The 20,477-nt window shown below is 45.2% G+C and overlaps 1 protein-coding gene and 2 pseudogenes across 4 annotated transcripts in view; 2 read left to right on the forward strand and 1 right to left on the reverse strand.

Annotated features, from left to right (window-relative positions):
• ZDHHC14 (zinc finger DHHC-type palmitoyltransferase 14) overlaps positions 1-8,529 on the reverse strand; it is a 300,608-nt gene extending 292,079 nt beyond the window's left edge. For 2 of the 4 annotated variants that reach the window (XM_032253216.1, XM_032253214.1), the window contains exon 1: positions 7,479-8,518. In XM_032253216.1, coding sequence (XP_032109107.1) covers positions 7,479-7,723 — 245 coding nt within the window. In that variant the 5' untranslated portion in view covers positions 7,724-8,518. Of the gene's footprint in view, positions 1-7,478 lie in introns of all 4 variants that reach the window. The other 2 variants (XM_032253217.1, XM_032253215.1) reach the window with 2 other exon arrangements.
• Positions 8,530-8,537: 8 nt separating this feature from the next.
• On the forward strand, positions 8,538-10,420 carry LOC116533451 (annotated as a pseudogene).
• Positions 10,421-19,451: 9,031 nt separating this feature from the next.
• LOC116533488 lies at positions 19,452-20,049 on the forward strand (annotated as a pseudogene).
• Positions 20,050-20,477: the final 428 nt, after the last annotated feature.

The following is a 20,477-nucleotide window of genomic DNA, read 5'->3' on the forward strand; positions in this document are numbered from 1 at the left end:
AGACTCTGTCTCAAAAAAAAAAAAAAAAAAAAAAAAAAAAAGAAAGGTGTTTTCCAAAGTGTTTCAGTATTATCATTACTTCATTAAACAGCAGATATTTACTGAGAGTTTGCTATGGACCAGGTACTATTGTAAGTCCTGGGGATATGGCATGAACAAAGCAAGTTCCTATCCTCTAGGAACTGACATGTGTTGATCTTGTACACAAATGAATGAGTTAGTGCTTTCATGTCAACAGATCATTAATAAGGTTTTGAAGTCACCTAAAGTTCTTGTGGAACCACAGTGGGTTATAAATGTCCTTGGCTCCAAAATAGACAAATGGGACCTAATCAAACTCCACAGCTTCTGCACAGCAAAAGAAACAGTCATTAGGGTGAATCGGCAACCAACAGAATGGGAAAAAATTTTTGCAGTTTACCCATCTGACAAAGGGCTGATATCCAGAATTTACAAAGAGCTAAAACAGATTTACAAGAAAAAAACTAACAAGCCCATTCAAAAGTGGGCAAAGGATATGAACAGATACTTTACAAAAGAAGACATACATGAGGCCAACAAACGTATGAAAAAATGCTCATCATCACTGGTCATCAGAGAAATGCAAATCAAAACTACATTGAGATACCATCTCAAGCCAGTTAGAATGGCGATCATTAAAAAATCTGGAGACAACAGATGCTGGAGAGGATGTGGAGAAATAGGAACACTTTTACACTGTTGGTGGGAGTGTAAATTAGTTCAACCATTGTGGAAGACAGTGTGGCGATTCCTCAAGGACCTAGAAATAGAAATTCCATTTGACCCAGCAATCCCATTACTGGGTATATATCCAAAGGATTATAAATCGTTCTACTATAAGGACACGTGCACACGAATGTTCATTGCAGCACTGTTTACAATAGCAAAGACCTGGAACCAACCCAAATGCCCATCGATGATAGACTGGACAGGGAAAATGTGGCACATATACACCACAGAATATTATGCAGCCATCAAAAACGATGAGTTTGTGTCCTTTGTAGGGACATGTATGAGCCTGGAAACTATCATTCTCAGCAAACTGACAGAACAGCAGAAGATCAAACACCGCCTGTTCTCACTCATAGGTGGGTGTTGAACAATGAGAACACATGGACACAAGGAGGGGAGCACTACACACTGGGGTCAGTCGGGGGAAATAGGGGAGGGACGGTGGGGGCTGGGGCGCTGGGGAGAGATAGCAAGGGGAGAGATGCCAGATGTAGGTGATGGGGAGGAAGGCAGCTAGGTGATGGGGAGGAAGGCAGCAAATCACACCGCCACGTGTGTACCTATGCAACAATCTTGCATGTTCCTCACATGTACCCCAAAACCTAAAATGCAATAAAATAAATGGGAAAAAAAATAAAAATATCGAGAAGACTAACAGAACATTGGAAAGATGGATGTGAAGATATAGATGAAATGTAACTGAGTAACCTCACTTATAACAGAATAAATTCATTTTAACGTAAAAAATAAATAAATAAATAAATAAATAAATGTCCTTGGCTCCATGTACTATGTTCCCAGGAACGGTTCTGTGGTAAGGTCCTGAGGGTCATGTATTGTCTGAATCAACCCCATGGTATTCTATGATGCACAGCATGGCAAGCACTTGGAAAAAACAGATGGGACCCTCTGCAGATGTTTTCTGTGATGGTGGAGAGGTTGATGCAGCTTTGCATGGTCGGGAGGTGGTAAGAAAAGATGGAGTCATTCTATGTTATAAAGGCAGCACCCTCTACTAGAAAGTAAAAGTTGCCCATCTAGAATAGAGACATTGTTCTTGGAAATGACACGTTTATTTGCAGAGGACAGCCCCAAGTTGCATCTTCAAGGCAAATATGATCCCAGTTCCATTGACTCCCAATTATTCATCATTTATTTCAGGAGGGATTAGCTAGATTTAAAAAGAAGGGAAGGAAGGAGGGAGGAAAAGAGAGAAAGAGAGGTTTTTTTTAAAAACCATCAATGGACTTCTAGTGATGAGAAATCTGAGAATGTCCCCACATTCTCAAGTCTGAGCCCCAGGAAACTTGTCTGTGGTGACACTGTAGAATGGGGAGACACAGTCAGGCCCCAGATCTAAGCAGACCATCCTCACCTCATATGATGCTGCTGAAAAGATGAACCTCACCCAGCCTCCCTGCTTGTTTCCTTCGTTCTGCCCCAGTGAGCAAGTCTATGAAAGTTTAATATTTCAGGACCAAAGACATTTTATTTTAAAAATATAACTATAAACAAATAAAAAATACAAATATAAACAAAAGCAGGCTGTATGTGTGTATATGTCAGGGAGAAGAAGACATTGTTAATGTTCACTGATCTTTTCAAATTCTACTTCTGGGAATGTGAGAATGATGACATTGCATAGACAGCCTTTGATGAGACTCTTAATGGCTGCAAGGAGGGTGAGATGTCTGGATAGCACTGCAGTCAGCTCCCCACCTCCCCACCTCCCCTAAGCTATGAAATGCTGCCACTTTTCATCAGTACTCCATACGGTGCACAAAGATGCCAACAGATAAGCAGTCCTTCCCTGCTTGAGAAAGAGTACAGTATTGCATCTGCTTGCTTCTAGTAGCTTTCTGTACTGTCTTCATTGTTCTCGGATGGTGTCTTCAAAAACTAATATGAAATCCAGTCTGGATAAGAACAGGTCTCCAGCTGGGCACGGTGGCTCAGGCCTGTAATCCCAGCACTTTGGGAGGCTGAGGAGGGTGGATCAAGAGGTCAGGAGATTGAGACCATCCTGGCTAACACTGTAAAACCCCATCTCTGGTAAAAAGACAAAAATTAGCCAGGTGTGGTGGCACATGCCTGTAGTCCCAGCTACTTGGAAGGCTGAGGCAGGAGAATTGCTTGAACCCAGGAGGCAGAAGTTGCAGTGAGCCAAGATCGTGTCACTGCACTCCAGCCTGGGCTACAGAGGAGGACTCTGTCTCAAAAAAAAAAAAAGAACAGGTCCCCAGACATCCCTGAAGGACTCCCATTCTAAAGGGGTAACAGCAAAACCATAGCTTCACAGAGGCTCCTTGGACTCAAATAAAGGTATTTATTTTATTTTTATATTTTAACTCTTATTTAAATAAAACTTAGAGATGGGGTCTCTCTATGTTGCCCAGCTGGTCTCAAACTCTTGGGTTCCAGGGATCCTCCTGCCTCAGCCTCCCAAAGTGGTAGGATTAAAGGCGTGAGCACTGCACCTGGCCAAGTCTTTAACAGCAGACTGCACAGTTCTGAGTTTTTTCACAGTCACAGTTGCTTATTAACCTACATGTTCCCTTCTTCAAAATGCTCTCAGAAAAGGTGACCAGAGGCTTTGGGGGGCTACTTCTAAGGTTTACTCTAATAACATGTACCATTTATTGAGTACTTGCTATGTACCAGACACTGGTACACAGTATATCATATACTGTACTGTATACATATTATACTGTATACTGTGCAGAACATATTTTTCCCATTTAATCTTCCCATCATTTAAATGTAGATTATTATTAATCTCAGTTTGCAGATTAGGAATCTAAGGCTTAAAAAAGACAAACCATTTACCTGGGTTTATAGTGCTAGTAACAATCTTAGGGTCTGTCCTTCCAAAATCCACGCTTTTAACCGTGAAGCAGGAGCAGCACGGTCAGACATAAAGAGCACTGGCTTTGCAGCCAGAAGCCTTCCCACAAATCAGCTGCGCGACGGGAGGTGACTATTTAACCTCACCAAGCCTCTGTCACTTCATCTTTGATGTGGGAATAATTCATTTCTACCCTGCCTTTCTCCAAGGGTTGAAGACTGTATCAACACCTGCTGCTGAGCTCCAGTAAGTTCATTTCTCTTGGACAAACTTTGTTGTCCGTCTGTTCAAGGTCAGAAATGAGAGCTGGGATGAGAGAAGAACTGCAGACGAGGGAAGACTCAAACTAAGTGACTAAGTTATTCATTTTTCTTGTCACACATTTTATTTGCTTTTGTGTACCTGGGAAAACACAATTCTAATGTTTGACAATGAATTTTACTAACATTAAAAGCTATCTAGACATGAGAGCCAGGTGCGGTGACTCACGCCTATAATTTCATTACTTTGGGAGGTCAAGGCAGGAGGATCACTTGAGCTCAGGAGTTTGAGACTAGCCTAAGCAACACAGTAACACCACCACGTCTCTACAAAAAATACAAAACTTAGACAGACAAGGTAGTGCACGCCTGCCAGTTACTAAGGAGGTTGAGATGGGAGAATCGCTTGAGTCTGGGCGGTTGAGGCTACAATGAGCCGTGATTGTACCACTGCACTATAGCCTGGACAACAGAGTGAGATTCTGTCTCTAATAAAAAGCTATCTAGACATGATGGCCAGACGCAGTGGCTCACACATATAATCCCAGCCCTTCGGGAGGCCAAGGCGGGAGGATCACTTAAGTCCAGGAGTTCAAGACCAGCCTGAGCAACACGGTGAGACCCCTATGTCTCTATAAAAAAAATACAAAGCTTGGCCGGGTGTGGTGGTGCACGCCTGCAGTTCCAGTTACCAAGGAGGCTGAGATGGTAAGATCACTTGAGCCCAGGAGATCGAGGATACAGCAAGCCATGTTTGTGCCCCTGCACTCCAGCCTGGGCAACAGAGTGAGACTCTGTTTCCAATAAAAAGCTATGTAGACATGATGGCCAGGTGTGGTGGCTCACACCTATAATCCCAGCACTTCGGGAGGCCAAGGCGGGAGGATCACTTGAAGCCAGAAGTTCAAGACCAGCCTGGGAACATAAGCAGACTCCATCTCTATAAAAAATAATAAATAAAAAATTTTTAAAAAGCTATCTAGACATGAAATTAAACAATCAAAATAGGGGACACCACATGGTATGTGTCCCATAAGTAACTAGAGGAAGGCAGGAGAAAGGCAGGCCAGGGGCAGGCAGTACTGGCATTTCCTCTGGATCTTGCTTAGGATTGTCCTGTTGGTATTTTGTTCCTCTGTATGGGGTTAACTGGTTCTTTGGTCTCTAGCAAATTAATTTGGTTAATTTGGTTATTTAATTTATGAATAAAGAACTTGAAAACAATGCAGTAACAAATATTCTCAGCTAAACCATAATATTCTAGAGCTTGAACAGCCTCTGATTTTTCTGAACAGAGGCAACAGGATGGGCCTCTTGTTTTCTTGAAATGTCAAACTGCCTAGTTGAAGCAACACCCATGGAGACCAAACACACACACATATACACGCATACACTCCCACAGAGCTGACATAAAAGAGATGCTGCAAATAGTAGCTAATAAAATCCCAGTGCACACGTTTACTCCTACAGTCACCAGTTAACACAACACTGACGCAGAGTAAGATCCGTAACAACCTGCCAGTTGAGGACTTTCGGGAACTCTTGGAAAAACACATGCCAAGATCAAGAAATGAAAATGAATTCATGATGGTTTGGCTAGAAGCTATGTTTGAATGTAGAAATAAAAGATGTTAAGTAATAACTGGGGGAATCCCTAACCATACAGTGCGGATTTAGGTATATACAGAATATGAAATATTCATCATCTTCAACGAAGCACACCTGTGGCTGAAGCTCTGCAACAGAATCACAAAATTAACCCATGTTCTCCACAGTTAAAATCACTAAAAAGAGCAAAAGTGCCGATTCGGATCTGTTTGAGATTTTTTTTTTTTTAACATTAGGAACACTGTTAATACTCTGCAACTAGAGGACCACCTGTAACGAGTCCACCATTAGAGAGACAGCATTTCTGTTAAACCACATGGCATCATTGTTCCAGTGCCAGTGTTGATCCTAACCGATAACGTAAACTCATGGGCAACCTCTGTGCCCCTTCTTCCAGTTTCCAGGGTCTGGAAGGATAAGAGGCTGCTCTCAATGAGGGCCCATGGGAGCAACAGCAGCCTGAGTGTGTCTCCCTGCCACTCTCAATGCCTGTGCACATGCTTTCCCTCCGGTCCACAGGTCCCTCCACTGACTCTACCTACTAGTGTCAAACAGACACAAAACCTAAACATCAAGAAGGCACCCAGGAACTGCACACACCATTAGAAATGGAGGAAAGGAGTTGTGTGAGAGAAGGACTGGGAAGGGGGGAATTCACCTAAATCTGAAATCTTTCTCATTGCCTGTTCTCAGAGCACAGGGTTCAGACACAAAACGTTTCTCCTTAGAGTCAAAGGGCTTTGAGTGACAAGTATTACATTGTCAAGAGATCATTTATTTCCAGTTGAGACAGCATTTGGAAGGGCAAAATCCAGGCACGAAATTAGAGCCTATTAATACTAATCAGAAACAAAAGTAAATAAATTCGAAAGGTTTTAATTAAGCCTACCCAACAGGAGGAGGTGGAGACTGAAGGAGTATCATGCTCAATAATAACCAGGATATAGGAAGCCCAGAGAAGAACTCCCTATAAATATATTGCTTTTTTTAAATTCTGGGGGGGAAAAGTAATTCCACCTTTCATTGAGCATAGGATACTGCGACTTACATAAGGAGTTGCATTCAATGCTGGACTCAAAAAGAGCAACTGAAATTGATTTGGAATGTGGTTTAACTGCTTTGTCTAATCACTGTTAATAAATAAGAAGACCTTTCATTAGTTGGCAGGAGGACAGTTGCTACTGGCCAATTTGATTTTCCTGAAAACAGTGAGGACTTGCATGTACTTTTCTTTCCCCCAGATATAATCCCTAAAGGCCAGACTGTTTCTGGAATCAGAAGTTGTCACGCAGTGTCATACACTTCCTTAACAGACGTAAGGTCTCCTTTCGCATGCTCCCAAATTGTTTTGAACACTTTTTATTGCAATCTTTTTGAAAGTGAAGAGCTTAGAAACCTCATGGCAAATCAGAAATTGTCATCAAGAGTGAACATGTAGGAGACTAGAGGATGAAATGATCTATCCAGGGCACACTAAGTGGCCAACACTTTGAAACCTGAAATAACCAAGATTCCTCAATTATTCGTCGGAGCTGCATGGGAGATTTAGTCAACTGAGCTTAAGAAGATGCCCTATATCTTGTCAGAAAGGGAGGAAAAAGTCAGTTCTGTGTATCCCCAACTTAGAAATCTATCGCATCCCACCCCAGGCTGCATCTGGGCTGATTTGCTGGGTCCCCAAACTCGGTAGAGAGAATGCCAGGGATCAGGGACCGGTGGCCCCACCTGCTGGGTCCCACCCGCTACCTGGAGCAGCAAGGCAGGGGTGGAAGGGGGCCTTCCAAGTGGCCCCCTTCCCTCACTGCTCCCAGAAGCCCGGCCCAGAATGGCGGTCTCTTTGGGGCCCCAAAAGCAATCAGACCTTTAAAAGAAAAAAGAGGGAGCTTGGGCTGGCATTATATAACAATTTACAGTAGATAAAGCTTCTAGAAAACGAAAGCAGCCTGGGGAGGGGCAGAGGACAAGGGAGGCGAGGGGAGCGCGGCGTCGGGGGAGCGGTCGCCACCACTTACTCGAAGGCGAAGAAGAGTCCGCTAGTGACCAGTATGAGGACGAGCGTCAGGTAGAAGACGCCCGTCTGCCGGGCCATCATGATCCTCCCGTTGCAGAAGAACTTGTTTCTTCCCGGGAACACCTCCCATTTCCTCCGGGCCGCGATTTTCTTCTTCTTGTGGGGCGACTCCATGGGGGAGGAGCTGTGGGTGCTGATCTGGCTGTACTCGCAGTCTTTCATGGGCCCGCCGCCGCCGGGAGGCATCCACGAGGGCAGCCGGCTGGGGGCGCACACCCCCAGGAGCCCCCCGGCCGCGCGGGCCCCGCCGAGCCACGACCGCCGCCGGCCGCCCGGCCGCCCCCCGAGCCGCGGCGCCGCGGCCCCTACACGGGCTCCCGGCTCGGCGACAACTTTGCCGAGGACACCCAGGTTAACCCTCCGGGGAGCCCAACTGTCATAGCAGAAGCCCCGCTCGGGGGGGACGGCGCTGGCCGGCAGCCCTCGGCAGCGCTCCTCCGTCGCTTCCAGCCCGTGTCCAGGGGAGCGGGGCTTAGCCCGGCCGGCCCCCGGGTCGCCGAGCGCCCGCCCCCTCGCGCGGCCGCCCGCTCGGCCCCTTAGCCCCTAGCTCCCCGGCAGCGCCTCGGCTCTGGCCCGCCGACCCCAGAGCGTTAAACCCCAAGGGGACACGAGGCGGCGGCCCCGGCGCCGGCTTCCTCGGGAGCCACTTCTGAGCCGCGGCCAGGTTGGGTCCACTCCTTCCTCCGGCGGTGGATCCTCCCAGGAGAGAGCGCTGGCGACTGGGCGGCCGCGCGCGGCACCGGCAACCCCTCCCAGGGGTGGGGACAGCCACGCACGTTTTTCTGTCAGGAGCGGCTCGGCGAGAGCCCTGGCGCCGCTCGCACCGCGACCTGCTGTCGCTGCGCCTGGCAGCCGAGTCGAGTCCGCGGGCCCCGCGTGGGGATGCGCGGGCCGCGCGGCGAGGGCTCCCTGGCTCCCTCCTGCCCAGAGGAAGCAGCCCCGGCGCGAGGAGGACCGCGGGGACACCGCACAGACACTTGTTTGCAAGGCTCAGCCCCGGCGCGCGCGCGGCGCTCGGAGTGGATCCGCCTACTCCAGGCTGGGTGGGCGGTGGCCGCGCCTCACCCGCAGCTCCTCCTCCTGCTCCTCCTCCTCCTCCTCTCCCGCGAAGCCGGGGCACCGGCGCCGCTGGGTCCCCGCCCCGGTCTCCACGGGCGGGCGCCCTGGGCTGTGGGCCGGACCGGGCCTGGCACGGCCCCGGGGGCAGGCGCAGGGGCTCCCGGTGGCATCGGCCGAGAAGGGATGGGGTCGGGCGCCGCGCAGTGCGCTTTTGACCAACTTCAGTCTCTCTTGCGGTTTCTCCCGGGTTTATCTCCCGCAGCAGCTGCCGCCTCGGGACACGCTCATTCCCACGGCCACTGGCAAGCAGGTCCTGGCGACTCCCCGGGACCTGAGGAACCGCGGCGCAGAGGTGACCCTCCCCGGCCTGCGCCCCCCATCCTCCTCCCCCGCTGGGCGCGCGGTGGAGTCGCCGAGAGACTCTGCTGATGCCCGAGGAATGGGGTGGGGGGTGCCGGGTGCCAGAATGGGGAGAGGCGGCCCGAGGCCGGCCTGACTCCCGGACCCGGCTGCGGGCGAGGGTCTCGGGGCCCGGCTCGGCCGGCTTCCGGGCCGAGAGAGAAGGGCGGAGGAAGCGGTCAGGGTCCCCTCCGGCCCCGGCCTCCCTCCCAGAGTAGAAGCCTCTTGCAGGGTAGGTTCTGGGTTGCTGCCGCCCAGCCCTTTCGGTCTCCACTTCTCCCCACAGATGATCACAACTGCTCGTTTTATTTCTCCCTCCATTCCCCCGAGGAGCCCTCTAAGCAGCGGAGGAATCGCGCGCTTCTCCTCTCCCGCCCGCGCCTCCCTATTTCCCAGCCGATCAGTCCAGAAGGAGCTGCCGGCGCGGCCCTGGGACGGCCGGAGCCGGGGGTGACTGCTCGCTAGCGCCTCTCGGGCTTTGTCGCGGGTCCGAGCCCCCGCAGGGGTGGGCACAGCCCCGGGGCCGCGGAAAGCGAAGGCAGCTGGGCAGGAACGCACGGTTTTCCGAGCCCTGCTTTCCTTTCACACCCCACTGGGATGTGTAGTTCTTCCTCCCGCCGGCCGGCGCCTAGAGGAAGCACGGCTCGGGCTTTAGAAACTACGAGTCCCGGCATCCCCCGCGACAAGGGCGGGAGAGGTGTGGTGCCGGGCGTTCTGGGGCTCGGTGGTGAGAAATGGGAGCCAACAAAGAGGGTTTTGGGGAACGGTGCCTTCTCTGTACCGGGCATTTTGCACGTTACACATATTCTTCGTCTAATATCCCCCAGAATCATGAGTGACATTATTGTCTCCAGCTTAGAGAAAGCTTAACTACTGGCCAAATATCACAAAGCTCCCAAGTGATAGAGATGGCATTGAACCCAGATCCCTAGCATATCCCTTACAAAGCATGCCTCAGTGAGCAGTGTCGAAGGGAGATGAGATTGGCTTATCCAAGAAGGCCAGTTGGGAGGAGCTTCCTGTAGTAAGGAAAAGGTGGTGGGAATAGAAATTAGAATATGACCTTAGATTACAAGGAGTTTTGAATAAAAATGAAATTTACAGGGGTCCATTCCAAAGCAGGTTAGGGTCTAGGGAAAATGGATCTTAAGCACACAGTCATAATTGGGTTTGAATTATTTTAGATAATGTATGAGAGCCAAGCATATTACAGGGACAATTAAGTACTTTGTGGCTGGACTATTTTTTAAAAACCAACTGGAAAGCTTCAGACATTTCAAGTGAAAGCTCTCATACGCTTTCCTCTCCTTTAGCTAATGAGATCAACGGGGTCTTATTCTATTTATTGCGAGCACCTTTTCTGTGGATGTCCAATTAATGTAACAGATCCATTGATTTGATGGCATTAAAAAGATTCCCACTCTTGTTCTCAATTAAACCTAATTTTTTTGGCATTGTGGTTAGGCTTTTAAAAAGTCCTTCGTTATCTCTTAGAGATATGTACTAAAGTATTTGCCAGTGAAATAATATAAAGTCTGAAGTGTGCTTTAAAACACACCAGCCCATTCACTCCTCTCCTCCTACCCTCCCAGCCCCAGATGTGGGATTGTAAATGAAACAATCGGAAACTGTTAAAAATAGTTGACCTTGGGTGGTGTATACTTAATTATTTATTGCTGCAAACTACCACAAACTTAGTGGCCTTAAAACAAGACAGATTTTTCTCACAGTTTTTGTGGATCAGGTGTCCAGGTACACTCAGTCCTCCACTTGGAGTCTCACACCTGCCATCAGGGGGCTGCCCAGGCTGCATTCACATTCACTGGAGAACTGGCTTCCACTGTCACTCCGGGCACAGGCAGAATTCCTTTACTTGCAGCAGAAGGACCAAGGGCCCTGGCTTCTTGCTGGCTAGAGACTGGAGATTGTCCTCAGCTCCAAGAAGGCAACTTGCAATTCCTGGAGGTTACCTGGACTTCATTGTCACTTGGGCTTTCCAAGCACAGCCACTTTTTGCATGGGGCCCACAAGGAAAGTCCCCAGAGTGAACCTCCAGCAAGGCAGAATTTTATATAACATAAAGCAATCCCACGGGGGCAACTTCAAATGGGTACATTCTGTTGACCAGAAAGCATGTTTTGCACACCCTCAAAGGGAGAGGAGTACACAGGGCATGAACACTAGGGTGAGGGGGCACCCTGGAGTGCATCCCCCACAATGTACAAGAGGGTCCCTTATGCTGTTCTTACATACCACATCTGCTCGTGTTTATGTTTGACATTTTCCATAATAAAAAGAAATGAATTAATTTTAAAATGTTACCTAAATTTTCCACAGCAAATAAGATATGCTGATAAGATTTCTAAATAAGCTGATACAATCGTCTACAGTTGTCTTCCTGGGGATTACTTATTTCTTCCCCCTCCACGTATACGAAGACCTCTGGCAGTTAATTCGCTTGTATGGGTTACTCTCAACTAAGGGCGTTCACTAGAACCTGGTGTGTGATAGCCATAGAATTCACCTCACCAACTACAGTTGACCTTGAACAATATGGGTTTGAACAGCATGGATGCCCTTAGACACGGATTTTTTTTCAACCAAATGCAGATGGAAAATACAGTATCCCTGGGATGGGAAATGTGAGTATACAGAGGGCAAAGGCCGGCTCTTCCTATATGTGAGTTCTGTGGCACCTGTTTAGGGACCTGAGTATGTGCAGATTCAGGTATACGCAGGTGATCTTGGAACCAATCTCCTGAGGATACTGAGTGACGACTGTAAAACCTACTGTATAAGGTATGGTAGAGTTCATTATTTATTTTACAGTTATCTATTTCAGAGCCTAGATTGTGCTAAGTACTGTTTTAGCAGCAGTGATATAAAAAGATCCAAGATAGAAGCTTATATTTGGGGATTGGGGAAGAGGTGGAGAGAATAAACAAATAAATGACTAAATAATAAGACAATTTCAGAGAGCAATTACAAGAATGAAAAAACAAAGCAGGTTATGGGCTGGAGAGATGGGTCAGGCAGAGAGAGAATCGAATGATGAGAAACAGCAAATACCAAGTCCTCAAGGCAGAACAATCTGGAAAATTCTAGGGGTGTACAAAGAACACCAGTCTGGCTGGAGTGGAGCATGGACCAAGGAGAGACAGAAGAAGAAACAGGACACAGGAGGCATCTGGAATTGATTCTGCATGCACCAGAATCAGTTCTGCATGCCGTGCTCTGTACCCAACATTGGTTTAGGTGTTGAGGAGTCTGAAAGAAGAATCACCATCCTTGCCTTCCGGGAATATATAGATTCCAAACTTTAATGCTAGAGGGATGTCAGCGTATCTAGAATTAGAGACCAAAATATTTATTTCGCATACAAGGACACTGAAGCCCAGAAAAGTCAAATGACCTGCTAAAAATTCCTTGAGAATGCCTCGCCAATAACACACCAATAACAAATAATCAAAAAATGAGTCTGGAATTGAAAGAGTGCATGATCTACTTTTGTTAAATCGAGTTTAACCTAATGCTGCCTCCTTACATGTTTTAAGTTTGGCCTAAAGGTTTCTCTGTACACTGTGAACTATAGGCTAAATGGAAATGTAAACAGAGTGTGATCTACTCGTATGTCAATTACTGAGTTTTGGCCACTCAAATGTGGCCAACTGTTCGAACTATGCTCAAATAAGACACATGCTGAGCTGTAACCATCTGGCTGTTTCTGTACCTCATTTCCGCTTTCTATATGTCACTTTCCTTTTTCTGCCCATAAATTCTCTTCTACCACACGGCTGCCCTGAGGCTGCCCTGGCTCAGCAGGCTGCCCAAATCCTGAATCATTCTTTGCTCAGATAAACTATTTTAAATTGAATTTAGCTGAAGTTTTTCTTTTAACACGTTAAAGCTTTAGAAAATTGGTAATGAATGTTTAGTGCCCATCATGTGCAGGGCAGTGTGATAAGAAGGTAAATGAGGCAGAGAAATGACAGTCAAGATTGGGAAACAAGATGGAGGCACGTGAGAAATTCAATAATACAAGAAAACAGTATTATAAAGATAATGATCTTTTCTCCAGTGTATTTTTGTGTTAGGCAATCTCCTGGTTCTCATTAAATCCAGAGGATAACCCGATGAGGCAGGGATTATTGTCTTGATTTTGCAGAAAAGGAAACTGAAGATCAGAGAAGTTAGGTGATTTGCCTAGGGTTTTTCAGTAAGTAAGAAACAGAGTCAGGACTCTGGGCCGGGCATGGATGTCAGACCCAAGCTTTCCTACATCCCCCACACAATGGAAGGAGCACACAGTCTGATGAACCAACAACTGAGTAGAATAGAGAAAATCATCTTGATTTCAAAGGGAAGAGAAATCTCAGGCCCAGGCTGTAGTAAAGTGCAACTCTGAGCTTGACAGTTTGGACAGGAAAAACATAAAAGGGTTAGTCTCTCAGGGAAATGGGGATGGTTATAGAAAAGTATATTATTGGGAAAATACATGATGTTTCTAGCTGGAGTAGAACTGACAAGAATCCAAGCACAGTTAGTTTATTTGGGGGGGGATTGCAGAAAACACCAGCAGGAGGGTGAGGAAGTGAGACAGGAAGGAAAAAGAAATGAGTAAAGCATGTGCTATCAAGCAAGTTACCACGGTGGGCCTCTGAAACTCAGACCCTCTAGGGCAGCGGACCCCAGCCTCTTCGGCACCAAGGACCAGTTTTGTGGAAGACAATTTTTCCACGAACTGGAGGGTGAAGGGATGGGGGCATGGTTTGGGAATTAATCAAATGCGTTACATTGATTGTGTATTTTATGATTATTACACTGTAATATGTAAAGAAACAACTATACAACTCGCCATAACGTAGAATCGGTGAGAGCCCTGACCTTGTTTTCCTGCAATTAGATGGCCGTATGTAGGGGTGATGGGAGGCAGTAACAGATCATTAGGCATTAGATTCTCATAAGAAGCGAGCAATCTAGATCCCTCACATGCTCAGTTCACAAGAGGGTTTGCATTCCTGTGAGAATCTAATGCCGCTGCTGATCTGATAGTAGACGGAGCTCAGGCAGGTGGAGCTCAAGCAGTAATGCAAGCAATGGGGAGTAGCAGTAAATACAGAGAAAGTTTCACTCACTTGCTCACTGCTCACCTCCTGCTGCACAGTCCACTTCCCATCAGCAGGTGGACAGGTACTGGTCCATGGCTCGTGGTTTGGGGATCCCTGCTCTAGGGTACTCTGGGGAAGTCCAAGTTGTGAAACCTACCAGAGTTATCCCAACTGAGAGACAAGGAAGCTGAAGTTTATCCACCAGTTCCCCATCTGTTATTAGTTGAGACCTCCTCTGGGAGCATTACTCTACCTTCTTCACATTTAGCTACCGCAGCTGTCACTGCCATTAGCACTTACAGCAACAAGCTGGCCCTCCCTGGTTTGTTAGTATCTTTGATTCTAGTGGGTCTCTCCCTGTCCTCATGACTCAGTGGATTCACTGATAATAGGGGTTGTGTTATTTACAAAGCTAGAGCATTGTTCTTTTCATCTGAGCAGCTCAAAGCATTCCACAAACCCATCTCATTAGTTCTCAGCACACTTTCAAGAAGCCATGAGGAAGTATAGCCTTATCCACTGTGAAAAGGCAAGACATTCAGATGCAGGACAGGACGTGATTTATGTGCCTTTCAAGGGCAAAAATGAGTGTGCAGTTCACGTGGTCAAGGTACGTACAGGTCAGAGAGTCACAGTCCTAGGAGAACTCCGAAATCGCCAGAAGGGATGTCATCAGAGAGCTCTATGATGGCAGGAAGTAACTGCTAAAGCTTCTTTACCAAACAAGAGTCTTCAGAAAATCGGACACCTTCATTTCTTCCAATCCAGAGAGTCAGCTCACACTTTAGCATGTGCTCTGCACAGCTGGGAACATCTTGTGTGAGAACATGTAAGGTGCTTCAAATATAATAATAAACTCAGTACTATAAGAAAGTATTAGTTTAAAGCAGAAAAACTTTTATTCAAAACTAACTCTTTCTTTCTTTCTTTCCCTCTTTCTTTTTTTAGACAGAGTTTTGCTCTTGTTGCCCAGGCTGGAGTGCCATGGCATGATCTCAGTTCACTGCAACCTCTGCCTCCCAGGTTCAAACAATTCTCCTGCCTCAGCTTCCCGAGTAGGTGGGATCACAGGCATGCACCACCACGCCTGACTAATTTTGTATTTTTAGCAGAGACAGGGTTTCTCCATGCTGGTCAGCCTGGTCTCGAACTCCCGACCTCAGGTGATCTGCCTGCCTCGGCCTCCCAATCCCATGCTGGGATTACAGGCATGAGCCACCATGCCCACCCTCAAAGCTTTCTTATATTTGTTCCCTGAGTGACTTTTTCTTGCTTTTTAACACAAAAATATTACTTTTTAGTGTGTTTATAAAAATAATACCTGTGCATTAAAAAAAAATTACACTACACAAAAATATGAAGAATGTAAAAGTTCAAATTCCCATCACTTTGGAATAACAATCATTAATGATTTGTTGACCATCTCTATAATTCATTTTATGGATATATACACACATACACATATCCATATCATTTAACAAAAATGGAATCATATCATACATGCTACTTTCATCCTGTGTGCATTTTTTTTAATTATCGTATTTTTCTCTTAATTTCCCATCCCCACCCTTACCTCGGGTAACCAATGTTGATAACATGTTGTATAGCCTTCTCCAGGTCATATAATTATAGGGAAACCCATACACACACATACATACAGCTCATATTACAGTTTCTCCAATTGTCTTTATAATGTCCTATGTGGGCCGGGTGTGATGGCTCACACCTGTAATCCTAACACTTTGGGAGGCTGAGGTGGATGGATCACGAGGTCAGGAGTTCAAGACCAGCCTGGCCAAGATGCTGAAACCCCGTCTCTACTAAAAATACAAAAATTAGCCAGGCATGGTGGCTGTCTCCTGTAATCCCAGCTACTTGGGAGGCTGAGGCAGGGAATTGCTTGAACCCAGGAGGCGGAGGTTGCAGTGAGCCGAGATCATGCCACTGCACTGCAGCCTGAGTGACAAAGCGGGACTCCACCTCAAAATAAATAAATAAATAAATAATTTCTTAGCTCACTGCTCACCTCCTGCTGCACAGTCCACTTCCTATCATCAGGTAAACGGGTACTAGTCCATGGCTCGGGACCAGTTAGTTCAGTTAATTTTTCCCAATTCAGGATCCAGTCCATCACACTTAGTTGTTAAATCTGTTATATCTTCTTTCACACAGGACAGTTCTACCTCCTTTCTTTGAGCTTCTTCATCTTGACATTGTGGAAGACTGGAGGCCTTTATTTTGTAGAATCTCTCTCTATTGGGTTTGTCTGCTGTTTCTTCACAATCAAATTCAGGAGAGGGCGTACACCAGGTTTCAGCTGTCCCATGCAAGCAGTGGTGGCCTCCCTGAGGCCAAGACACCACCTCAGGGCTGCATTGCTAAAACTAGAAGGTACCTGCTCCAGCCTGGCCTGCTCTTCCTGGGCCCCAGCTCCCCACACAGTAATGAGAGCACTTTTGAAAATCACATCTATGCTGTTTCCAGCTGCTGGTGCTGCTGAAGTCTAGAGAGTGTGCCTCCAGCCCAGACCAAAATTGACCCAAAATACAGATACCTTTTATTGAGAAGCAAAATAGGATGCACTCCGTTTTAAAGAAGCAGAAATTATGAACAGATGCAAAGTCCCCAAAACAATTTTGTTAATTAATTGTAAAACGTGCCACAGAACAGTAAACATGATGGTAAAAGGAGAAGCTTCCTTGAGCAATGAGAAACAATTTGACTACTCCTAAAATCAAGCCCAGCAGAGAAGACACCATAGGATGAGGCTCTGAGTTCTACAAGTCTAGCTCCAAAGGCCAGAGGCCAGCACTGGTTCTCCTAACACCTACTTCTGGGCAGTCAGCAGTTATTTAGACCTCAAAGGACGTGAGCAAAACAAAGAAATGCTTCTCTCTACTGAAAATGTTGCTTAATCAGAAAGAATCTAAAGTGAATTTCAAATGTTTCTTGTCTCCTCTGTAAAGAATGGATTTTGAGAAATGTCTATTGCAATTTCCAAACTAACGCTAGTCAAAAAACCAATTCTTTTCACTTTTATTTATTTTCCAAATACATGGAAACCAGATCCAAGGACAAACTTTTCCAGGCATCCTTTGTGTGTGTGTGTGTGTGTGTGTGTGTGTGCGTGTGTGTGTGTGTGTGTGTGTGTAAGAGATACTGTCTCTCTCTGTTGCCCATGCTGGAGTGCAGTGGCATTATCATACCTCACTATAACATTGAACTCCAGGGCTTGAGCCTCCCACCTCAGCCTCTCAAGTAGCTGGGACTGCAGGTGCACGCCACCACATCCAGCTAATTACTATTGGTTTTGTAGAGATGGGGGTCTCACTATGTAGAAAGTAAAAAGTTCCTCTTCAACGTTTCCCTTCTTGTTAAAGAATAATAATAATAAATGTTAGAAATAATAATTTGTTTTAGAGACGCTCTTCAAAGCCTTCTTGCTTTTTGCTAATAATGCTTCACTAAGCCCTATCCTATGTAGCTGTTAAACATGCTCACAGGCACAGTATATTCTATGTCCTTGTACCTTAACCAAGATATTTGTGCTGGACATGCTCACAGGCATGTTCCAGCTCGCAGCCTATGCCCCTTCCTTATTTAGGAGTGCTATTACTTTTCTATGTCCTTTCATAAGCAACTTCCTCTTTTCCTTTGTTCTCCATTGCCTTTACCTATTTATAAAAGTTTTAATTTGTTAGCCAATCAAGTCCAGTTTAAATTGTGAAGTCTGACCCCAACCAATGGAGATTGGACACAGCAGTAAGGACCCAATGTGTAAGGAATAAATATACCTGCCTTTCCTTTATTGATTGTACTCTCATAGCAAGATTGCTAATGAGTAGTACCCTTTCTGCAGAAATTAAAATTCCCTTACTGAGAAAACTTTTTGTCTAATGTTAATTTTTTCTTGCAGTACCTAATAAACATTCTGCCTTTAACACACTATGTTGACCAGGTTGTTCTCAAACTCCTGGCCTCAAGTGATTCTTTCATCTTGGCATCCTTGATGGCATTTCTGTGGAATAAAAACCTCATTGGAATGAATAACTGAAACCACCTACCTCAAAGGTTGTTTGTGAGATTTAAAAATATATATGAAAATGACTTATAGTCAATTCATATGCAGGTATTAAATGTATTATGATTTTCCCTTTTCTCAGTGAGCAGTTTTCATTGTTTGATATTGTTTTCTTCCTAAAAGTAATTGAGATATTTATGAGAGTGTCTACTTTCTCACAAGGATTTCTTTAGGGGCTAAATAGCCTGATTGCTACATTCGGGGGAAAAAAATGTGTGTGTCTTTGTTCTCCTATGAACATCTGGATAACTTTACATTAATAAAATCTGAAGATTATTTCAATTTGTGTGTAGAAATATTAAGATTATTCTTGATTATAGATAACTCAGTAAGATGATAGAAAATTCAATTTATTTAAAAGATATAGAGCTGTTCTTATTTTCTCTTTCATCTTGGGTCTGTTTTGGTAAGCTGTTTTTTCAAGGAAGTTTTCTATTTAAGTTGTTCATAATCTGTTATTATCTGTTTAATCTCTGAAAGATCATTTATTTCAGGTAATGGCAATTTTTCTCAGTCATTCTTATTGGGTTTATCCATTTCATTAATTTTTTTTTCAGGAAAACAACTTTTTGCTTTGTTAGTTTAAGCTATTGTTTGCTTTCTATTTCATTTATATCTGCTTTTATCTTTTTAAGTACTTCCCATCTATTTTCTTTGGGTTTAATTTGCTCATCTTCTTCTAGATCCTTAAGATAAAAATTTAGATCAATTTTAAACTTTTTTCTTTTCTAATACAAGTATTTAAAACTATAAATTTTCCTGTAAGGACCACCTTAGCTACATCCCACACATTTTGATATGTTTTTGATATGTTGTATCATTGTATCTTTACTATCAGAGTTTAAAGTATTTTCTAGTTTTCTTCTTAGATTTCTTCTCATTATATTTTCTTTTCTTTTCATTCTTTTTTTTGTTTTTTTTTTAGACCAAGTCTCACTCTGTTGCCCAGGCTGGAGTGCAGTGGCGTGATCTCGGCTCACTGCAACCGCCACCTCCCGTGTTCAAGCAATTCTCTGCCTTAGCCTCCCGAGTAGCTGGGATTACAGGTGCCTGCACTTACCCCCAGCTAACTTTTTTGTATTTTTTAGTAGAGACGGGGTTTCAGCATCTTGGCCAGGCTGGTCTTGAACTCCTGACCTCGTGATCCAGCTGCCTCCGCCTCCGAAAGTGCTGGGATTACAAGTGTGAGCCACCACACCTGGCTGATTTTTTCTTTTTTCCCTGGCTTATTTAGAAGTAAGTTGTTTTGGTTCACAAAGGTAGTGAGGTCTAGTGGAAAGCTATGGAGAGTGCTCTCCCTACTGCCAGCTTCCTGTACTGGGTGGGCGCAGACACCGTGGCCTACCTAGCCCTGCTCATCTCTTACTGGCTCTTCACCGCCCTCAGGGTCAAGCGAGTGGGGAACTAGGTGGGGGTGGGCCCGGGGCTTGGATAATGGGCAGTTGTCACAGGTAGTACAGATAAAATTGGAAAATCATATGCATAAGAGTTAGCAAAGCGTGGAATGAAAGTTGTCCTTATCGGCAGATCACAGAATAAACTTGACCAGGTTTCCAGTGAAATCAAAGAAAAATTCAAAGTGGAGACCAGAACCATTGTTGCTGACTTTGCATCAGAAAATATTTATGGTAAAATTGAAACAGGCCTGGCTGGTCTTGAAATTGACATCTTAGTGAACAACGTGGGAATGTCATATGAGTATCCTGAATACTTTTTGGACATTCCTGACTTGGACAATATGATCAAGAAAATGATAAATATTAATATTCTTCTTTCTGTTTGTAAGATGACACGATTGGTACACTGGAATGGTGGAAAGATCTAAAGGGGCGATTCTAAACCTGTCATCTGGCAGTGACATGTTCCCTGTCAGAAGAAAAGTTGTCATTTAAATTGAATAAATATAGCTTTATGAAAAAAAAAAAGTTGTTTAATTTCTTCATATAGCTATTCATTTCTAACTTAATTATTTTGTGGTCAGAGAATCTGTAAAATAATCTGTTTATTATTTTAGTTTAGTTCAGTTATTTATTTATTTTTGAGACAGGGTCTCACTCTATTACCCAGATTGAACTGCAATGACATGATCACAGCTCACTGCAGCCTTGAATTCCTGGGCTCAAGAGATCCTCCCACCTCCGCCCCCAGAGGAGCTGGGACTACAGGCACGCACCACCAGGACTGGCTAATTTTTTTATTTTTATTTTTTGTACAGATAAGGTCTCATGCTACCCAAGCTGGTCTCAAACACCTGGGCTCAAGGCCTGGGCTCCTTAGCCTCCCCAAGTGCTGG

Source organism: Sapajus apella, unplaced genomic scaffold (assembly GCF_009761245.1).
Source record: "Sapajus apella isolate SASKATOON/1434 unplaced genomic scaffold, GSC_monkey_1.0 scaffold82, whole genome shotgun sequence".
NCBI classification, from domain to species: Eukaryota; Metazoa; Chordata; class Mammalia; order Primates; family Cebidae; genus Sapajus; species Sapajus apella.